The sequence below is a fragment of the Oncorhynchus mykiss genome, chromosome 19, assembly GCF_057628025.1.
Source record: "Oncorhynchus mykiss isolate SJ-2025 chromosome 19, ASM5762802v1, whole genome shotgun sequence".
Lineage (NCBI taxonomy): Eukaryota > Metazoa > Chordata > Actinopteri > Salmoniformes > Salmonidae > Oncorhynchus > Oncorhynchus mykiss.
Window position 1 is genome coordinate 56,918,348 of NC_143040.1, and position 22,497 is coordinate 56,940,844.

A 22,497-nucleotide genomic window follows, 5' to 3' on the forward strand; every position below is an offset into this window, starting at 1 on the left:
TATCCACACAACACAGCCATTTCAGGCTGCTTCAATTATTAGCTGACTGTAGCCATTCATACGCTTCATTACTTTGTTACTCAAAAATGTTGCTGAATAAGCACTGCATATGCTGCTCCCAATTGCTTTCATATAACCTACACCATAGTAAAATTGTGCTTCAGCACTAGGCTTGGGCAGTATCCAGATTGTCATACCTTCATTCTGACCTTGTGCCATCCCTGGATATTCGTTAATACCAGCACTGAACCCAAGGGGTGCTATTTTCACTCCAAATGTTAGCAATAATAACAGGTACATGTAAAATCCCATAGCGAATTCTAGCTAAATGCTAACGAATGCGTGCAAACATTTCATACAGTCTCTGATATAAACTATTTGCAGGACAGACATTCCAGCTCATAAAGTTATTCAAGGAACTCAAAATGCTACTCACTGTTTGCGGCACAGACAAAACGAATATTAGATGGCAAGGCTACTAAGTTAGCAAACCAAATGCACAACTGCAGAGAATTTAGCACATTTTAGAAAATTCACTTAAGTTATAAGATATCTAGCCGGCAAACATTTAGTTGTGAATTCCATACTCTAACTAGCTAGCCATTTCACATCGGTTATACTAGCCTAATCTCGGGAGTTGATAGGCTTGAAGTCATAAACAGCGCAATGCTTGAGGCATTGCGAAGAGCTGCTGGCAAACGCACGAAAGTGCTGTTTGAATGAATGCTGGTGCCTGCCATCGCTCAGTCAGACTACTCTATCAAATCATAGACTTAATTATAACATAATAACACACAGAAATACAAGCCGTAGGTCATTAATATGGTCAAATCCGGAAACTATCATTTTGAAAATAAAACGTTTATTCTTCCAGTGAAATACGGAACCATTCCGGGTGGCATCCATAAGTCTAAATATTCCTGTTACATTGCACAACCTTCAATGTTATGTCATAATTGCATAAAATTCTGGCAAATTAGTTCGCAACGAGCCAGGCGGCCCAAACTGTTGCATATACCTTGACTCTGCGTGCAATGAACGCAAGAGAAGTGACACAATTTCACCTGGATAATATTGCCTGCTAACCTGGATTTCTTTTAGCTAAATATGCAGGTTTAAAAATATATACTTGTGTATTGATTTTAAGAAAGGCATTGATGTTTATGGTTAGGTACACATTGGAGCAACGACAGTCCTTTTTCGCGGATACGCACCACATCGATTATATGCAACGCAGGACACGCTAGATAAACTAGTAATATCATCAACCATGTGTAGTTAACTAGTGATTATGATTGATTGATTGTTTTTTTATAAGATAAGTTTAATGATAGCTAGCAACTTACCTTGGCTTGTTACTGCATTCGCGGAACAGGCAGGCTCCTCGTGGAGTGCAATGTAATCAGGTGGTTAGAGCGCTGTACTAGTTAACCGTAAGGTTGCAAGATTGAATCCCCAAGCTGACAAGATAAAAATCTGCCGTTCTGCCCCTGAACAAGGCAGTTAACCTACCGTTCCTAGGCCGTCATTGAAAGTAAGAATGTGCTCTTAACTAACTTGCCTAGTTAAATAAAGGTGTAAAGAAGAATCGGTGCCCAAAAATACCGATTTCCAATTGTTATGAAAACTTGAAATCGGCCCTAATTAATCGGCCATTCCGATTAATCGGTCGACCTCTAGTTGGTTTATACCACCCGATGAAGATGATGCCCTCCAAATGTTCAGCATAGGATATTTAGTTCATGGACAACACCATGACTTTTGACATTACAAAATGATTTAAGAAAATACTGCTCTAGGCAAGACTAGGCTATATTATCCCTCATATCCCTGTATATAATCCCTCATATCCCTGTATATTATCCCTCATATCCCTGTATATAATCCCTCATATCCCTGTATATAATCCCTCATATCCCTGTATATTATCCCTCATATCCCTGTATATTATCCCTCATATCCCTGTATATTATTCCTCATATCCCTTTATATTATCCCTCATATCCCTGCCAGTGTTTCTCCTATATTCATTTTGGCTCAATGACTGGACGTCTATGGGAACAGCTAGCTAACACTAGCAGCAATGTGCAGCTCCCCTCCTCCTCTACCCTTGCCACCACTGCTGGAAAAATTCCTAGTGGAAACACTGCCTTCTTCACACACCCTACATATATCCCACCTGGAGAACAAGACGGATTCTGTATCTCAGAGACAAATATCACCTGCCAGTATAGTACAGTATCAACAGCATTCCATGGCAGCACCTGCCAGTATAGTACAGTACCAACAGTATTCCTTGGCAGCACCTGCCAGTATAGTACAGTATCAACAGCATTCTGTGGCAGCGCCTGCCAGTATAGTACAGTATTCCTTGGCAGCACCTGCCAGTATAGTACAGTATCAACAGCATTCTGTGGCAGCACCTTCCAGTATAGTGCACTATCAACAGTATTCCATGGCAGCACCTGCCAGTATAGTACAGTACCAGCAACATTCCATGGCAGCACCTGCCAGTATAGTACAGTATCAACAGCATTCCGTGGCAGCACCTGCCAGTATAGTACAGTACCAACAGCATTCCATGGCAGCACCTGCCAGTATAGTACAGTATCAACAGTATTCCCTGGCAGTACCTGCCAGTCAAATATCAAATATTTGGGGCGGCAGGTAGCCTAGTGGTTAGAGCGTTAGGCCAGTAACCGAAAGGTTGCTAGATCGAATCCCGGAGCTGACATGGTGAAAATCTGTCTTTCTGCGCCCCGAACAAGGCAGTTAACCCAGGCCGTAATTGTAATTTGTAATTTGGTCTTAATTGACTTACCTAGTTAAATGAAATAAATCACCCGCTAGTAACAGCCTGTAATGTGGGAAGTGTGGTGTTGGTTTTGGCATTGTGTAGGTATCCAGGAATCCAGCTGAGTCACGTTGGAATGCTGTTAATACTAGGTGTTGCCATGGAATGTTGTTGATACTGTACTATACTGGCAGGTTAGGCCATGGAATGCTGTTGATACTGTACTATACTGGCAGGTTCTGCCATGGAATGCTGTTGATACTGTACTATACTGGCAGGTGCTGCCATGGAATGCTGTTAATACTGTACTATACCGGCAGGTGCTGCCATGGAATGCTGTTGATACTGTACTATATTGGCAGGTGCTGCCATGGAATGTTGTTGATACTGTACTATACTAGCAGGTTCTACCATGGAATGCTGTTGATACTGTACTATACTGGCAGGTGCTACGTTGGAATGCTGTTAATACTGTACTATACCGGCAGGTGCTGCCATGGAATGCTGTTGATACTGTACTATATTGGCAGGTGCTGCCATGGAATGTTGTTGATACTGTACTATACTGGCAGGTGCTGCCATGGAATGTTGTTGATACTGTACTATACTGGCAGGTTAGGCCATGGAATGCTGTTGATACTGTACTAATCTGGCAGGTTCTGCCATGGAATGCTGTTGATACTGTACTATACTGGCAGCTGCTGCCATTGAATGCTTTTGGTACTGTACTATACTAGCAGGTTCTGCCATGGAATGCTGTTGATACTGTACTATACTGGCAGGTGCTACGTTGGAATGCTGTTAATACTGTACTATACCGGCAGGTGCTACCATGGAATGCTGTTGATACTGTACTATATTGGCAGGTGCTGCCATGGAATGTTGTTGATACTGTACTATACTGGCAGGTGCTGCCATGGAATGCTGTTGATACTGTACTATACTGGCAGGTGCTACTGTGGAATGCTGTTGATACTGTACTATACTGGCAGGTGCTGCCATGGAATGCTGTTGGTACTATACTATATTGGCAGGTGCTGCCATGGAATGTTGTTGATACTGTACTATACTAGCAGGTTCTACCATGGAATGCTGTTGATACTGTACTATACTGGCAGGTGCTACGTTGGAATGCTGTTAATACTGTACTATACCGGCAGGTGCTGCCATGGAATGCTGTTGATACTGTACTATATTGGCAGGTGCTGCCATGGAATGTTGTTGATACTGTACTATACTGGCAGGTGCTGCCATGGAATGTTGTTGATACTGTACTATACTGGCAGGTTAGGCCATGGAATGCTGTTGATACTGTACTAATCTGTCAGGTTCTGCCATGGAATGCTGTTGATACTGTACTATACTGGCAGCTGCTGCCATTGAATGCTTTTGGTACTGTACTATACTAGCAGGTTCTGCCATGGAATGCTGTTGATACTGTACTATACTGGCAGGTGCTACGTTGGAATGCTGTTAATACTGTACTATACCGGCAGGTGCTACCATGGAATGCTGTTGATACTGTACTATATTGGCAGGTGCTGCCATGGAATGTTGTTGATACTGTACTATACTGGCAGGTGCTGCCATGGAATGCTGTTGATACTGTACTATACTGGCAGGTGCTACTGTGGAATGCTGTTGATACTGTACTATACTGGCAGGTGCTGCCATGGAATGTTGTTGATACTGTACTATACTGGCAGGTGCTGCCATGGAATGCTGTTGGTACTATACTATACTGGCAGGTTCTGCCATGGAATGCTGTTGATACTGTACTATACTGGCAGGTGCTACGTTGGAATGCTGTTAATACTGTACTATACAGGCAGGTGCTGCCATGGAATGCTGTTGATACTGTACTATACTGGCAGGTACTGCCATGGAATGCTTTGTTGGCATCGAATATATGAAAATGATTTGACAGTCAATGAAAGGTATGGATATAAACCTAGTGAATTGAATATCAATTTATATTTTCTAAAATATTGTTCATGTTTAAGATATATGATGCAATGGGAAAGATATAGAGAACATTGAAACTGGATATTTTGACTGAAATTGAAAGTTGATGGAGAAAGCGTCAATGAAATGTAGCCAATTGTTATGGCTGGCACAATTATCACATAATCATGTAACCAACAATTATGGGCAATAACCTTAGTTATTTTAGGGGGGATTGTACTTTATTTTCAAGTAGATCTAGTTTATCGGATTAGCAGTTTTTCTTATTTTTACATAGTGAGTAAAGTTTGTGGCAATCATTATTCTAGCAGAACGGCAGGGTTGGGAAGAGAAGCATAATTTCCTAAAGTTGCCAACAGTCAAAACTATTAGTTTTTGAGACAAGTGTCTTCAAAGCTGTGTTGTATTTATTCGGTATTTTGTAGGACATTTTTGAGCATTACAAGCTCAAAACTTTTTTCAACAAAAATGACAATTGTGAAAATAACCGTGGCGATTTGCATGACAATTAGATACTAGCTATAATCTTTATCCAAAATTCCATAATCGTCACAGCCTTACTTGTGTTACAATTTGAGCTTGAGCCACTCCTTGATCATTCAGTTCTTGTCACAATGCCATTTTTTTTTATCATTCATGATTTAGGCAGTGTTCATTCACTGTTATCAAATGAATTACATGTCGCATTTGAGCTGGCTGTCTTTCAATACAGGCCTGCACTTGTCCCGCTTGCTCTCTAGCACGTAAACACACACACACAAACCCTTGCAGCGAGAAGTATCTTGAGTATACCATTTACTGCTTACCAATTGCAGCTAAATACAGTGAGGTGATTTTTCTCTTGGCACTTCTCCATGTGCTTGAGGTATATTTAGTGTCCTATTATAGCTAGTATCTACTTTTGTGTCAAATCTTGAATAGGAAACCTGTATGAGGCCTGGGTGGAGCTTGAATAATATACAGTATTCTGCAGTAGTCTACACTCAGTCCCATTGCTCCTTCTTAACCCGTTCTAAATGTACAGGAAGCAAACAGTGAGTACGGATACATGCACACAATAATACACTGAGTATACAAAACATTAAGAACACCTGCTCTTTCCATGAAATAGACTGACCAGGTAAAAGCTAAGGTCCCTTATTGATTTCACTTGTTAAATCTACTTCAATCAGTGTAGATGAAGGGGAGGAGACCGGTTAAAGAAGGATTGTTAAGCATCGAAACAATTGATACATAGATTGTGTATGTGAGCCATTCAGAGGGTGAACGGGCAAGACAAATATTTAAGTGCCTTTGAACAGGGTATGGTTTTTGTCAAGAATTGCAATGCTTCTGGGTTTTTCACACTCAACCGTTTCATGTGTGTATCAGGAACCACCCAAAGGACATCCAGCGAACTTGACATAACTGTGGGAAGCATTGAAGTCAACATGGGCGAGATTCCCTGTGGAACGTTTTCGACACCCTGTAGAGTCTTTGCCCTGACAAATTTAGGCTGTTGTAAGGGCAAGTGGGGGGGGGGTGCAACTCAATATTAGGAAGGTGTTCCTAATGTTTGGTATACTCGGTGTATGATTATTGTGGATAGTTGGATTAATATAGCCCCAATAGTTTGATTTAAAACGTCAACATGCTTTGCAAGAAGCGCTGTTTACATTGACACATCTGAAATCAGGCTACTTGATGGGATAAATGCAGAAAGTCTGCAATCAAAAGAAACGTTATACGACAGCGACTATGTTATTTTTGGGAAGCCTATTTGATGCTAGCATAAGGCATGTATGTACTCAGTAAGTGCATATTGACCTTCCACCACCCAGAGAGTGGTTCATCATGTACTGAGGTGTCCTAGTCATACAGCAGTCATCCCTTCACAAACTGTCACTGCAGTCTGCAGTCACAACACTAGGTTACTACCAGGCCTGTTGGTTGGAGACAGTGCTACTATGCCAGGGCTAAAGCGTGTGTGTCTGTGAGTAGGTATTACATGCCTCTTTGACAAGGGAAGAGGGGGGGGGGGGGTTGAGGGAAGCCCTGACTAATTTACTCCCTGACTGCTCTTCAACCCTACCCCATGACCCTACTCCCTATACCTCTCATATACTCCCTAACTGCTTTTCAGCCCTACCCCATGACCCTACTCCCTATACCTCTCATATACTCCCTGACTGCTCTTCAACCCTACCCCATGACCCTACTCCCCATACCTCTAATATACTCCCTGACTGTTCTCTTCAACCCTACCCCATGACCCTACTCCCTATACCTCTCATATACTCCCTAACTGCTTTTCAGCCCTACCCCATGACCCTACTCCCTATACCTCTCATATACTCCCTGACTGCTCTTCAACCCTACCCCATGACCCTACTCCCCATACCTCTAATATACTCCCTGACTGTTCTCTTCAACCCTACCCCATGACCCTACTCCCTATACCTCTCATATACTCCCTAACTGCTTTTCAGCCCTACCCCATGACCCTACTCCCCATACCTCTAATATACTCCCTGACTGTTCTCTTCAACCCTACCCCATGACCCTACTCCCTATACCTCTCATATACTCCCTGACTGCTTTTCAGCTCTACCCCATGACCCTACTCCCTATACCTCTAATATACTCCCTGACTGCTCTTCAACCCTACCCCATGACCCTACTCCCCATACCTCTAATATACTCCCTGACTGCTCTTCAACCCTACCCCATGACCCTACTCCCTATACCTCTAATATACTCCCTGACTGCTCTTCAACCCTACCCCATGACCCTACTCCCTATACCTCTAATATACTCCCTGACTGTTCTCTTCAACCCTACCCCATGACCCTACTCCCCATACCTCTAATATACTCCCTGACTGCTCTTCAACCCTACCCCATGACCCTACTCCCTATACCTCTAATATACTCCCTGACTGCTCTTCAGCCCTACCCCATGACCCTACTCCCTATACCTCTAATATACTCCCTGACTGCTCTTCAGCCCTACCCCATGACCCTACTCCCTATACCTCTAATATACTCCCTGACTCCATTGGAACCAGTTCAACTTGGCCCAAATTCAAGCAATAACAACACACATAGTTGAACTTTTTGTTGTTGGATTATATGGCTCCCGTCCAGATTTTGTGATGAATATAAAATTCATGTCATAGATACAGGCGTCCTTCCTAACTCAGTTGCCGGAGAGGAAGGAAACCTCTCAGGGATTTCACTATGGTGAAATGGTGACTTTAAAACAGATTTTAATGGTTGTGATAGGATAAAACAAGGATGGATCAACAACATTGTAGTTATTACACCATACTAACCTAATTGACAAGGGAAAAGAAGGAAGACTGAACAGAATGAAAATATTCCAAAACATGTGTCCTGTTTGCGACAAGGCACGAAAGTAAAACTGCAAAGAATTTGGCAAAGCAATTAACTTTTTCTCCCGAATACAAAGTGTTATGTTTAGGGCAAATCCAATACAACAAATTACTGAGTACCAATCTCCATATTTTCAAGCATAGTGGGGGCTCAGTGGGCAAATGTTGCACAATCCAGGTGTGGAAAGCTCTTAGAGACTTACCCAGAAAGACTCACAGCTGTAATCGGTGCCAAAGGTACTTTGGTTGTTACGTCCGTACCCCAGTTGACCCCATGTGACCTCCGCGAAACCTCTTCCTGTGTGTCCTTGTCCCTTTGGCTTGACCAGCTGTATTGTCTGAATGTTGACATATAGCATGGGCTCTATTTTGTTTTCTTTGAAAAACTTTACTTCGTGTTTAGATATAATTGTATTATATTTCTGCTCGGCATAATAGGTCAGTTGTGAATAACACAGTAATACTTTCCATTAGTGTGTTTCATTTGGTTAATGACATTCATTTAGGTTTATTAGTCAACCCAGTCTTGCTCATGTCTTCAAAAATGAATGTGTACCACGATTGAAGTCTGATGAACTTGAATAAATGTCATCATGACATTTGACACGAGATCTCTCCCCCTAGCCTCGGTCTTAACTTGGGGGCGTCACTCCAGCCAGAATCATACACAGGCCCACAGAGAGTGAAAAAAAGTATCATGTTGCATCAAATTCTATGACCATAACATTTGAATCAATATTTTGACCTTACTGTAGGGCTATTCTCAAGGGGTTACAATTACTAAATGTAACCCAGTTTGTCCTGATTTCCAACGAAAGATAAGGCCTTGCTTTTCCAAACTTAATGCACACAGAAGTTGAACCTTTGCATAAACCATGCATTGATTTTAGTGGAAGATGTTTTGCAAATATTTGAATTGTGTGAATTGGAAGTTGGCATTCAGCCATTTTGAGGTTTGAGGATTTATTCCTAGAACATGATAATGATAGCCTGGGCTAAATATATGGGAGTTTGTTGCTCCACACTAGCCTCCTGCTTTTGCTACAATACTTGACTGAAAGCAACTTAGGGAGTGAAAAACAACTCTTAGGCTGCATTAGGCAGCCCAATTTGGATATTTTTTCCATTAATAATACTTTTTTCCCACAATTTTGTGATATCCAATTGGTAGTTACAGTCTTGTCCCATTGCTGCAACTCCCGTACGGACTCGGGAGAGGCAAAGGTCGAGAGCCATGTGTCTCCGAAACACAACTCTGCCACTGGTCGCTTAACCACGTTCACCAATGTGTCGGAGGAAACACCGTACAACTGGTGACCGTGTCAGCGTGCATGCACCCGGCCCGCCACAGGAGTCGTTATAGCGCGATGGGACAAGGACATTCCAGCTGGCCTAACCTGTACGCCACCTCATGGGTCGCTGAGCCAATTGTGCGCTACCTCATGGGTCTCCCGGTCATGGCCGGCTGTGACACATCCTGGGATTGAACCTGGATTTGTAGCGACGCCTCAAGCACTGCAGTGCCTTAGACCGCTGCGCCACTCGGGAGTTCCCTCATGAATTGTTTTTTTGACCAATCACGTTAGATCTTTTTCAGAGCTGATCCGATTGCTCAAAAGACCAATTAGTGGAAAAAAAGATCACAATTGGTCTGCCCATATAAACGCAGCCTTACTGTGTTGTAGTGATGGGGGAATACATCGATGCGGTTACATATCGGGATATATTATTTTTTACAAGATAATTCATTTTGATATTATTGCAATATTACTTTTGCTCTAGTTGGCTGTACCTGCGGCAAAACTTTGCATAGCTTGTTTGCCATCTTTTTAAATAGGGATCAAAACTTGTTTTCTCATGGCTCTCTCTTGTACCTCTACAGCAGACATGGTGAGCAATATGTTTGGAACAGCAAATCGCAATAAAATCACAGTATCAAATCGCAATACATATACTATTGTGACAATCGCAATTCATATGGTATCGGCACCTAATTATCGTGATAAAATTGTATCGTTAGGTCCCTGGCAAATCCCAGCCATACTGTGTTTGCATTGCATTACATGTATCAAAGTTTTGAAAACCCAAGTACAAGTTTAGAAACCCAAGTACAAGAAACATTGGCAGGATTGACCAAAACAAATGTAATTTTTACATTCCATACAATCATTACAGCTTAAACTAAACTCCCTTTCATAACTTTCTCACTGTATGTTGCGTTGCTGGGGTGATTGTAGCCATCTGCCCCTCAGGCTCACTGACACTGAACCAGTTTCAGATGGAGCTATGAGCTCATCCAGCCTACATGTTATCTGCTTCATTGGTTTGCAGTTATTTCAACGTTTTAATGGCCTATGGAGATTGTAGTTTAACAACATACCTCAATCATATAGCTGAATTGTTATTTAGCAGCTGTGAGCAGTGTCTGTCTCAATTTTGCGATACTTGCATTCTGTCCCATTCAAAGCCCTCCCTCAATGTAGCCTAGCTATTCTACATGGCTACCCTGTTGGGAATTCCACTCTCTGTTCTTATGCATTTAATGTATTTTTTTTATTATTCTGTGATGTTCCAAGTCTTTTTAAAATATGTGTGCCTCCTTGTCTTTTTTAGCAAGTGAAACCAACCAACCAAATATTAGGCCAAACTATTGTAATATGATGTCTAGCAGCTCTGGGAATGGATGTGAACTTGGTTGTGGAATGTGTGCAGGTTACTGAGATGTGTATTTGCTGTCACAGTCTTGGAGATGATCTCACAGTGCGGTATAAACCTACTAGCTCTAACTAAGAACAACATGCAGGACAAGGTATCCAAGTATTAATTACTTGGCACTTTGTTATAGCACCTTTGTGCCCAAAGTGCTGACACTGTTATACATGTTTCTCAAAGTATAGACAACCTGTTGAGGTAATTTTGTCTTACAGTGATAAACTGTAGTCTGAATTATACTGAAAAAAATATAACAAACAAAGCTGCACCTTTTAAAGTGGCCTTTTATTGTCCCCAGCACAAGGCGCACCTGTTTAATCAGCTTCTTGATATGCCACACCTTTCAGGTGGATGGATTATCTTGGCAAAGGAGACATGTTCATTAACAGGGGTGCAGTGGTGGAAAAAGTCTAAAAGTATTTGGTTTTAAATATACTTAAGTATCAAAAGTAAATGGAATTGCTCAATTGTACTTAAGTATCAAAAGTAAAAAGTATAAACCATTTAAGATTCCTTATATTAAGCAAACCAAATGGCACAATACATATTTTTTTATTTTTTATTTTATGGATAGCCAGGGGCACACTCCAACACTCAGACATAATTTATAAACAAAGCATCTATGTTTATTGAGTCCTCCAGATTAAAGGCAGTAGGGATAACAAGGGATGTTATCTTGATAATTGTGTGAATTGGACTATTTTCCTGTCAAAATGTAATGAGTACTTTTGGGTGTCAGGGAAAATGTATGTGTAAAAAATACATTATTTTCTTTAGGAATGTAGTAAAGTAAAAGTTGGAAAAAATATTAAATAGTAAAGTAGAGTACAGATACCCTAAAAGGCTGCTTAAGTAGTATTTTTTAAAGTATTTTTTACTTAAGTACTTTACACCACTGCAGGGATGTAAATACATTTGTGCAAAAAAAATTGAGGGAAATAAGCATTTTGTGCATGTGGAACATTTGATTTATTCTCATGAGACATGGGACCAAAACTTTACATGTGGTGTTTCTATTCTTGTACAGTATAGTACCATAGAGTAGTCTGTACTCCTTACTGTGATCTGGAGAAATAAGGCAACTTTAGCGCCACATGCTGGCAGTTCTAGTGCTGGTCTCATGACCCCAGTTATCCCATATAGCCCTGTGGTCCACTTTGACTTGATGCGCTTGTATGTTTGAATCACTTGTTTTTGCCCTCATACAAGCTATTGAGAGCTTTCACTTATGAAATAAATGTTGCACTATATACTTTTTTAGTCTGTAATAAGATGGGTAAAAATGCTACTGTGAGTATAAAGATGGTAGAAGGGATGCGTGATTAGATCATAGGTCTAGCCTATTTTTATTTATTTATACACCAATATGAGAATATGCCTTTTGCTTCACCACACAGGGGGGCGTTCACTGATGTTGCACTATTTACTTTTTTATTCTGTAATAAGATGGGTAAAAATGCTACTGTGTGTGTAAAGACATTGTGTGTAAGACAGACATCACAGTGTCTTTACACAGCGTTCACTGATGCACACTGTATTATTGATTCCTATTGGCCAGAAGCACAGTAGTTGAGCACTGGTGTCCCATGTAGCTCAGTTGGTAGAGCATGGTGCTTGCAACGCCAGGGTTGTAGGTTTGATTCCCACGGCGGACCAGAATGGGGGAAAAACGTATGAAAATGTATGCACTCACTACTGTAAGTTGCTCTGGATAAGGGCGTCTGCAAAATGACTAAAAATGTAAATGCTTTCCTACATATTTTCATCCCAGCAGCACTGCAGTAAACACACCACTTGCTGTGAAGGGACAGGTGTAGTGCATCATGAGTTGGCAGTAATCTATTACAATCAATTAGAAATACTCATTAGTTCAAACCAATAATGATGTTAATATCTCTATTATTTGCTAATGGCCCAAAATATATGTTTCCATTCTCTCCATTATTATTCTCTTCTCTCTTTTTGTGGTGTGATAATTCCTGTGAAATGATTCTGCCCAATAGCCTACGTTCTGTGGAGTCTTCAAATACACATGCTGCATAATGTTTAAGGCAGCATTGCCTACCTCTCGCCATACTTGAGTCATCCCAAAAGTGTTTGTAGTCCCCATCTCTCCTTCCCATGTTACCAGGATATAGCTTAAATGCTACAGCGACAATTAATCAAAGGAATGAATTACTCTGTAATCTGGCGGAAGGCAGCTGATGTCACGACTTCCGCCGAGGTTGGCTCTCCTGCCGTGCGGTGGAGAGAGCCAAGCACCGCTGTCGGGCGGTGCTCGGCGGTCGTCGTCACCGTCCTACTAGCCACTACCGATCCCTTTTCGTGTATCTGTTGGTTTTGTCTGATTGGTTGCACCTGTGTGTTGTTTAGTTAATTAGTGTCTGTATATAAAGTAGGTTGTCCCACCCTTGTTTTGTGCGGGATTGTTTATGTTGTCATTCATTTCGTCTATCGGTGTTTTTGTGTTTCTTATTCTCCGGTTAGTCTGTTATCCTGTGTTGGATAATTTCACCCTGTGTGTGTTTGGGTTGACCGTGTTTGTTTTGTTCACCGGAGAATAAAACTTTATATCGCTATCTGCTCTCTGCGCCTGATTCCATCCACCTTGATTAGACGTGACAGCTGAGAACATGGCTTGAATGCAAAGGAATTAATTACTCTGTAATCTGACGGAAGGCAGCTGAGAACATGGCTTGAATGCAAAGGAATTAATTACTCTGTAATCTGACGGAAGGCAGCTGAGAACATGGCTTGAATGCAAAGGAATTAATTACTCTGTAATCTGACGGAAGGCAGCTGAGAACATGGCTTGAATGCAAAGGAATTAATTACGCTGTAATCTGACGGAAGGCAGCTGAGAACATGGCTTGAATGCAAAGGAATTAATTTTGTAACAGTGCATATTGCATTGAGTCAATGCCAATGAACGTATAACAACTATTTTTCGAGCTGTGGTCATTAGATAACTGATTCACACTATGCAAAAATCAAGTTATTGGGTTCTCCAGTGTTTTCCCTTTCAAGGAGCGAGAAATAACTAGGCTGAGACATCCAAACATATACAAGTCTATTTATATCATTGTTAGAAAGAAAAACATGAAATCAATTCAATTCCCCGTCAATTGTTTTGTTTTTGTGTTGGAATTAGATTTATCTCAAAATATTTCAGTATTTCACAAAATGCTTGATTACTCAGCTGATGGAGTAAAGCAGCTCTAATGTGGATACTTCTGTGTTATGTGATTTTGTTTGTGTCACTTGACATGATGGAATTGCTCATGGTTTCACATACTGCTGTTGATAATGCTATAACCGCCATCTTTGACCAGTTTCAGGTCTTTGTCTCCAGGGATGCTGTGGTTGTAGTTTTGGTGGGGTATCACAATGTCTTTTCTTGTGTTTCTTCTCTTTCAGTACTACAAACATGTTGTCCAGAGCGTGGAGAAGTTTGTTCAGAAAGTGAGTTTATTTTGGTTTCACCAGTCAAACTGAGTCAAGTAGAATAAAAAATCTGTACTACGCAAATCATGTTTTGGAATTGTTTGCCACTCATTTGCCCATCACCACAGAGATGCTAAACGCTCACCTTTTTGTGCAATCCAGTGCAAGCCAGAGTACAAGGTCCCAGGCCTGTACGTCATGGACTCCATCGTGCGGCAGTCACGACACCAGTTTGGCCAGGACAAGGATGTGTTCGCCCCGCGCTTCAGCAAAAACATCATCGGAACCTTCCAGCACCTCTACCGCTGCCCCTCAGATGAAAAGGTGGGTCACAGTGGGAACAGAGACGGCTCTCTCGGTTTCTCTATTCAGAAACACTGTTCTAGTTTACCACCTTCTATTCTACCTTTGACTACACATCCTCTATTGTTGTTAGTGATAGATCTGATCTGTAGCATTGTTTGAAAAACGTTATTATTCAGTGTCAGTGGGGAATGAAATCAATGAATATACTATTTTAATACTCCACATTTGTAGAGTATACAGCATCAACTTTAGGCGGTGACTCATTCGCTGCAGTGGTCTTGTTTTGATTGAGTGGTTGTGTGTGTCAGTCTGATCTTCCTTCCGTTGTGTTCCAGAGTAAGATTGTCAGAGTCCTCAACCTGTGGCAGAAGAACGCCGTCTTCAAGAGTGACATCATCCAGCCGCTGCTGGACATGGCTGCAGGACTACCCCCTCCCAGTGTCACCCCTGTCATGACCAGCAGGGATGCTCCGGTCAACAACGCTACGCCTGGTCAGTCACCCAACATATAACATGCATACACATTCAGCTCTATACTGACACCTGGTGGCGAAATACAGTCCTTCTCCTGAACTGACACAATGTTCTGAGGCCTTTTTTTGTGACCAGGCATTGCTCTCTAATCAACTTCAATTGTAGATGTTTGTTGTATTATTCATATTGATTTCTCATTATGGATTTTCTCTGTGTGTTTGTGTCCAGGTACCCCAGTGACCCCGGCCACTCCAGCCAACATCGTGTCCAGTCTGCCTGACTGGGCGTCTCAGTTTTCCAACACAGACACTGTAGCTGCTGTGGCCCAGATCCTGCAGAGTCCACAGGGACAACAGGTCAGTATATAGAAGATCCATGGTCCTCAAACAGTCAATTTAACTCAACATCAAATTTGAAGCTCAGAGAATGACACTGAATGTCTCTTTGCATCTTTAGTTTTGTTTTGACTTTTACACTTGTTGAGTCTGTGTTCTGACCTTTCTGGTGCTCCTTCCTTTCCAAATGACCAACTGTAGACTTTTTGTGCATCATTCTCTATGGCTGTCTTTATCTGTGTGACAGCTCCAGCAGCTGGTGCAGAGTCTGCAGATGCAGCAGCAGAAGCCCCAGCCGTCTCTGCTGCAGGCGCTGGATGCAGGCCTGGTGGTCCAGCTGCAGGCCCTGACGGCCCAGCTCACTGCTGCCGCCTCAGCCAACCCCATGCACCTCAACCCCCTGGACCAGAGGGTTTCCTCCTTCAACAAGGTGAGGAATCAAGGCCACAGAAATGGAGTGGAAGTAAGTCCCCGTGATATTAAGGGTACATTTTTTAAAATTGTTAATGCGCATTTGTGTGTGTTTTGTGTGATGTTGGTAACTATCTTCTACTATGTGTGACTCTCAAATCTATGTTTTAACGACAATCGTCTTTCTCCATTTGTTGCAGAAAATGTTGGGTCATTTTGACTTTGGGAATGATTCAGAACGCTCTGAAGAATCCAAAAAGGACTCGCAATCATCCCAGATGTAAGCATGTTTTTTTTATCTACAAATCTGAGACCCTGCGGAATATGTCACAGGTTCTGTGTATGGACTTTCACTCCCCACTACCTGTGTGACGCACAGCATTTAACTGAACTCTTGACCCCTGTCTGTCTCCCTGTTTCCCTCCAGGCCCATGGTGTCTGACTCCATCTTCCACCAGCTGGCAGAGCAGCTGCAGCAGCAGAACCTAGAGCAGTTACAGAAGCAGCTCATGGAGCACCAGCAGCACCAGCAGAAGGTACCTACACAACACACACCTTCACAGACACCCTTAGTCCCTTCCTTTACGGCCCACCCTATCCATACCAGAGCACTAGCAGCACCAGCAGAAGGTTGCTACATCACCTCTATATGCACAGGAATTGACTTCCCAAAACAAAGCGGCCCTGGTTCCTTTCCGAACCCCTACCTGTTTAATTTCCTACTAATTTCCCATACATTCGTCTCTTGAGACCATTGTGAGGAAAGTAGCGAGGACACTAACCAATCCGGTATTTATCAGGATGGAATCTTTGGGTCTGAGAACACACCCCAGCAGAGCAGCAGCCAATCACAGCACCCGGAGCCAGACAACAAGATTGATGACTCCATTGAAAACCAGCAGCAGGTAAGCCTTTCTTCCCTCACTGACTCATGAACTTCTCTGTGACTAAAACGGATATATAACTGCAATTGTAAGAGCTCTGTGGTAGTTGTATTTGTAAGTAGAGCTCTGTGGTAGTTGTATTTGTAAGTAGAGCTCTGTGGTAGTTGTATTTGTAAGTAGAGCTCTGTGGTAGTTGTATTTGTAAGTAGAGCTCTGTTGTAATGATGCCTGTGTTATAGGACATGGACATGGACCTGGATGACGGGCCAGAGATGGACGAAGAGATCTTCGAGCCAGAGGACAAGAAGTCCAAGACGATTGACACACAGTCAAGAACACGGTCCAGGTCACGATCGAGGTGAGTCTATGGACCCATTCTGAGAGAAAGCGTCCACAAGGCATCTTGAGACACCTTGTAGAGGCGCATGTTGATTTTACCACAACTGCTGGCATCAAACTACCTTCAAAATAACCCTCTACTCTAGATCTCCCAGGAAGAGACGGTCCAGATCACGGTCAGGCTCTCGGAAACGGAAACATCGCAAGCGATCGCGGTCACGCTCCAGAGAACGGAAGAGGAAGTTGTCGCGGTCCTACTCCAGCGAGAGACATGCCCGCGAGCTAGAGAAAGAGCGTCAGAAGAAAGGGCTGCCTCCAATCCGATCCAAGTTTCTCAGTGGTAATACCAGCACCCGATTAGCGCTTCACTGACCTTTTAATGTTTTAGTGTATCACTACTCCAAACTCCAATCTCCTTTTACTGTTTATCATCCTTGGTACCTTAAATGTGTTCTAACCCTCCATCTCTCATCTCTCTGTGTGTCCCCAGTGTGCAGCACCACTCTGTGGGTGGGACAGGTAGACAAGAAGGCCACTCCGCAGGACCTCACCAATCTGTTTGAAGAGTTTGGTCAGATTGAGTCTATCAATGTAAGTAGAGCACTCGCTGTCTGTCTGAGCTTGACTTCATTAACTGGTGCTCATTATGTGGGTACGCAAGCTCTGTCACCTCTGACCGGAGGGAAATATTTATTATCTTGACAGTCCACTTTAAAGGACTCACCCGTTGCTCTTTAAGCCAGGCCAGGCATTTCTCATTAGCAAGTTCTGACCATCTGTCTTTCTGTACATCCCTTTCTCACTCTCATTCTATAGATGATCCCTCCCCGTGGCTGTGCCTACATCTGTATGGTCCACAGACAGGATGCCTACCAAGCCAGACAGAAACTCAGCACTGGTTCACACAAGATCGTCTCCAAGGTCATTAAGGTAAAGTCTGGCGTGATGTGATTGCCACTTCACTGCGGTTAGGGTATGTCCTCTGTGTGTGTTAATGTTTTTAAATCTCTTGGGTGGCTCGCTAAGCATACCACTGACCTCATAGCAACCCAGCCGTTACATATTTCCTACTCTCCTGTTTCTACTTAAATACCCTTGATATTGCTGCTCTTTCATGTATCCGCTGACATTTGTGTTCAGATCGCTTGGGCGCTGAATAAGGGAGTGAAGCAGGAGTATAAGCAGTTGTGGGACATGGACCTGGGGGTCACCTACATCCCCTGGGAGAAGGTCAAGCTGGACGACCTGGACGGCTTCGCTGAGGGAGGCATGATCGACCAGGAGACTGTCAACGCCGGTGAGCAGACGCAGCAAAGGACACAGGCACACACAGAAATTAACACTACGGGTGTTTCTCAAAATGCATACTACCGTGCACCACACTCATGCTCCAAGTGCATTCTCAGAGGACATTCTCTTGAGAATGCATAAAACATTCACTACTGTATTACCTCACGCTGCACCTCTCCATTCACTGGACCTTCTTCCGGCCAGGACAATGGCAACAATAGAGACGACACAAGATATACACAAAGCTATCAGCTAGCTAGATGTGAATCGTAATAATCTAACCAGATAGTTTAACAGGCAAAAATGATTTAAAACTAATGCCATACAAGGTAATTCGTTGTGGCTATCTAGCCAGCAAACAGTAGTAGCTAACCAGTAAACATTAACCCTATTAACTTGGGCTTGCGTTCTATGCACACAACAGTGGGTATTGTAGGCAGGTAAACATGCCAAAATGAACAGAGTATGTATTAATGTATCAAAATAAAATATTGTAGTCAGGCAACATATGAGATGTGAATGGGCAACATTTAATTCAGTCGGTTTATTTTCTAACTTCAGCTTAAATAATTGATTTCAATAAATGTTGTTTTTTTTACATGGTTGCATCATATTTCTGTGGATACTTTCAGTTGAAGCTTGCATCGATGCATGCTTCAAAATACTTACCAACGGAGTACGCGTCCAAATAGCGCACAGTTTCACATACTTTGATTTGGACTCATACTCCGACCCTAGTATGCATTTTGAGAAACACTCTCATGCTCACTCATATATATATATATATATATATATATATATATATATATATATATATATATATATATATATATATATATATATATATATATATATATATATATATATATATATACACAAACAAAAGACATACACACTAGACAGGCACAGAAATTACAAGCCCAACACTACTGCTCACTCATAAACAGGCGTCACACACTCACATTAACTCTCTGAACACCAACCACAAATATTTACTGCCGTTTGGTTATTTGGAGTTTATCAGAGTAGGAAGTCCCACGGAGAAATATAGTACTGGAGAGATACAGCCCAGCAGGTCAAAGTAAATGTAACTGTGTCGTACAGTGAATTTTCTTCTCTAACCCCCTCTGTTTTTCTTAACTGTAGAGTGGGAAGCAGCCAAAAATGCACCAGAGCCAGTGAAGGAAGCGGTGAGCCAGGCTGTTAGCACTGAACCCATGGCAGCCACTAATTCCCAACAGACCCAACAAAAGGCCTTCATCCAACAAGTCTCCATGATGCCTGTGCAGGTACCCAAACATCTAATATAAAACTAGAGTTGTGTGTTTTTGTGAGAAAGCGTGCCGGAGGGTGGAACACCCACTGTGAAATTGATATCAATCAACTCTTTACAATTCCCATGCACACATGATGTGGCTGTGAAGTTGGTTATTTTACAAAATAACTGTTAGGGTACAAGTTGATCACACATGAATTCACTGGGCCCTTCACGTTTCTATGGTTCCTCTCCCATTTCCTTTGTACTGAGTGTCTTCCGTGGAGCCAGTCAGTCAGTGATGTGAAACTGAACACCATAAACTTCCTGTGATTGGTGCTAGCTCCTGCCCTGTCTATGGGGTGCTTAGCCTCAAGTATTCAGTCCTTTGTGACGGGGTTGAGAGGGGTTGTTCAGTGAATGCAGGATGCACGGCCTGTGTTTGTTTGCTCGTGGGTGGGCCTAATGAGAAGGGTTGGCTCAGTGGGTGGGGGAAGTGTTTAGGCTGGGGATTAGTATACAACTCAGCTCAGAGAAAATCACCTCTGTCTGAGTTAATCTGTCTACTAAACTCATTCATGCAATTTACCCACACACGCCTTATTCAACTCGTCAGTCAGATATTTAAGTGATAAATCCGGTGTTTGTAGAATATATTGGCATCGGTGTTGTTGGCACTTGCCAATATATCCTCCAAACACCGGCTTCGAGGGCATTATCACTTTTATACAACCGGTTACCAACATATTCAAATATTTATTGACATATTTTCATAGAATTTATTTATACTATTTCATCCTTCCACAAGATATAGGCCCGACACAATTCTAGGGTTGCTACCCAAGCTGGATGGTCGTTCGTTCTATCGGTTAGGTTGCCAGAGAGGGGACACCGTCGTTCAGTCTTTTTGTTCTGAATCTGTGGATGCAACCCAGTCGTTCGTTCTAAATGTTCCATTGCCATACTGGTTGGCAACGTTCTTATCCCTTGCTTGCCAGCTAGCTAACTACGGCTAATTTACGGTCACTTCAAAAAGCCAGAATAACAGCAAAGTAGCCGCATTTGTTTAAGCTGTTTTCTGGTGACATTTATTTGCATGCATCAATAACAATGAGCTAATGGGGCGCTATTTCGCCTGCCAAAGAAAATGTTCTCACTCATCAGGACACTGTTGTTCAGAGGAGCTAGCCAACAACACAGTGAACACAATCACTTCAAACTGAGCTGGAAAGACTACAAACTAGCTACACTTCGTTTTACCTTTCTTTGTGTATATTCATAAAAATTATGCCAGCTGATTCATGATTTTGACTGGCTGTGAAATGCTGCCTGCCTGTGTCTCGTCCCGACACGTTATTTACTATGAGACAGCTTGAGATTGAATTTCAATATTGAAACAATGTTGCAAATGTCGGAGAGACAGGTTTATACAAATTTCCGCTGTTGATAACTAAATGTTAGTCTAAAAGAAATGTGAGATAATGTCTAGATGCTTTTTATAGTGGAGATCAAGTTTATAAATTGCTTGGCTGGGCTGATGAGACAGTCAGTCAGATGGAACAGAGTAAATAAGCATTTTAACGTCATAGATTTAGCCAGTGGTAACTTATGGAAGAGACACTGAATGGAATGTGGTTTTAACCCATCAGCATTTACGATTAGACCCACCCGTTGTTTAATACATCTCAACTCTCAAAGCATTTAAATGTTGTTGTTTCTCATAGTATTTGTCTTAAACCATGATTATCAGTGGGAAAATATTGTTCCTCCAAATTCTTTGATTGTTAAATTATATTACAGTGATCACATCTCAACCATGCATATTCATCCCAGCACTCATTTCACTGGTTTGCTCTCCTCTCTATCCTCTGTCTCAGCTCCCTGTGGCCCAGGCTGTCCCTGCTGGGGGTCTTGTGCCTCCATCCTTCCCTGTTTCCATGACAATGCCCCCGCCAGGCTATGGCCCCCCGCCCACCTTCCTCAGAGCAGGGTTCAACGCCTCCCAGCCTCCTCCAGGTAAGACACAGCAGTCTGTAAAGAGTATTGCACAAAAAAAGTAAGGTCTATTGAACAGATTGTGAGCGAGCTAAAAAATATATAGAATCCCCCTCCCCCAAACACTTTCTAGTAGAAATAGGCTACTGTATATAAAGAGGGACAGTCATTCAAGTTAGGTCTGTCCAATGAATGCAGCACTGTAAAAAGTGCAATCCAATCCCGATCATCTGCAGGGTAAAACGTCATTTAAGTTGTATATAGTGCAATAGACTACAATATTTGTTTTTCTAATTCAATATAGATTGACAAATAATTGTAATCAAATGAAATGTTACGGTATAATGAGTTCATTACCTATAGCCTATAACAAAATATTAGTACAATTATGAATAGGCCTATCAGACTAGGCTTTTACTTTGAAGAAATGAAGCTTTACTAAATTCGAGGCCAGAAGGTCTATACAGTCAATTCACTCATCGCACCCTCCTTCGATTGCCTCTTCCGGTTGCCAGGAAAAGTCCCTAACGTGATCGGTGTGAAGTGTGTGCATACCACTGCCGATGCATTTAACAGAATATTCGGGCTGTTCTCGGCGCCGCTTGATAACTTCAAACACATTCCGTCTTTGTGCAGGCAGTAGTCTACCGGTAAAATGTAAGTTATGAATCGCAAATCACCATGTAGCTGCCACTTCGATGTCGCCAGTCATTTTTACTTCAATTTGGTTGTCAAAAATACTATCAGCTTGCACTGGATATTTGCTGAGGAATGCTAGAGCTCTCCTACCCGAGCCTGACGGGCCACAACATTATACATTGGGTTAAGGATGGGGTAGGGACAGTTTTTTTCCCATCAATAACTAAGGTATAGGCATGGCTCGGGTATCACAAAATTGTTCACTAACATTTGCTAGTGCT

General features: G+C 42.3%; 1 protein-coding gene across 3 annotated transcripts in view; it reads left to right on the forward strand.

Moving 5' to 3' along the window:
• Positions 1 to 22,497, forward strand: part of LOC110498039 (SR-related and CTD-associated factor 8) — a 41,769-nt gene that overhangs the window by 12,076 nt on the left and 7,196 nt on the right. For all 3 annotated transcript variants that reach the window (XM_021574584.3, XM_090211425.1, XM_090211426.1), the window contains 15 exons: positions 14,262 to 14,306; positions 14,451 to 14,612; positions 14,930 to 15,086; positions 15,297 to 15,424; positions 15,651 to 15,833; positions 16,015 to 16,094; positions 16,242 to 16,350; positions 16,615 to 16,719; positions 16,938 to 17,056; positions 17,184 to 17,377; positions 17,528 to 17,628; positions 17,854 to 17,967; positions 18,178 to 18,334; positions 19,474 to 19,616; positions 21,460 to 21,598. In XM_021574584.3, the coding sequence (XP_021430259.3) occupies positions 14,262 to 14,306; positions 14,451 to 14,612; positions 14,930 to 15,086; positions 15,297 to 15,424; positions 15,651 to 15,833; positions 16,015 to 16,094; positions 16,242 to 16,350; positions 16,615 to 16,719; positions 16,938 to 17,056; positions 17,184 to 17,377; positions 17,528 to 17,628; positions 17,854 to 17,967; positions 18,178 to 18,334; positions 19,474 to 19,616; positions 21,460 to 21,598 (1,936 nt within the window). The remainder of the gene's footprint in view (positions 1 to 14,261; positions 14,307 to 14,450; positions 14,613 to 14,929; positions 15,087 to 15,296; positions 15,425 to 15,650; positions 15,834 to 16,014; positions 16,095 to 16,241; positions 16,351 to 16,614; positions 16,720 to 16,937; positions 17,057 to 17,183; positions 17,378 to 17,527; positions 17,629 to 17,853; positions 17,968 to 18,177; positions 18,335 to 19,473; positions 19,617 to 21,459; positions 21,599 to 22,497) is intronic.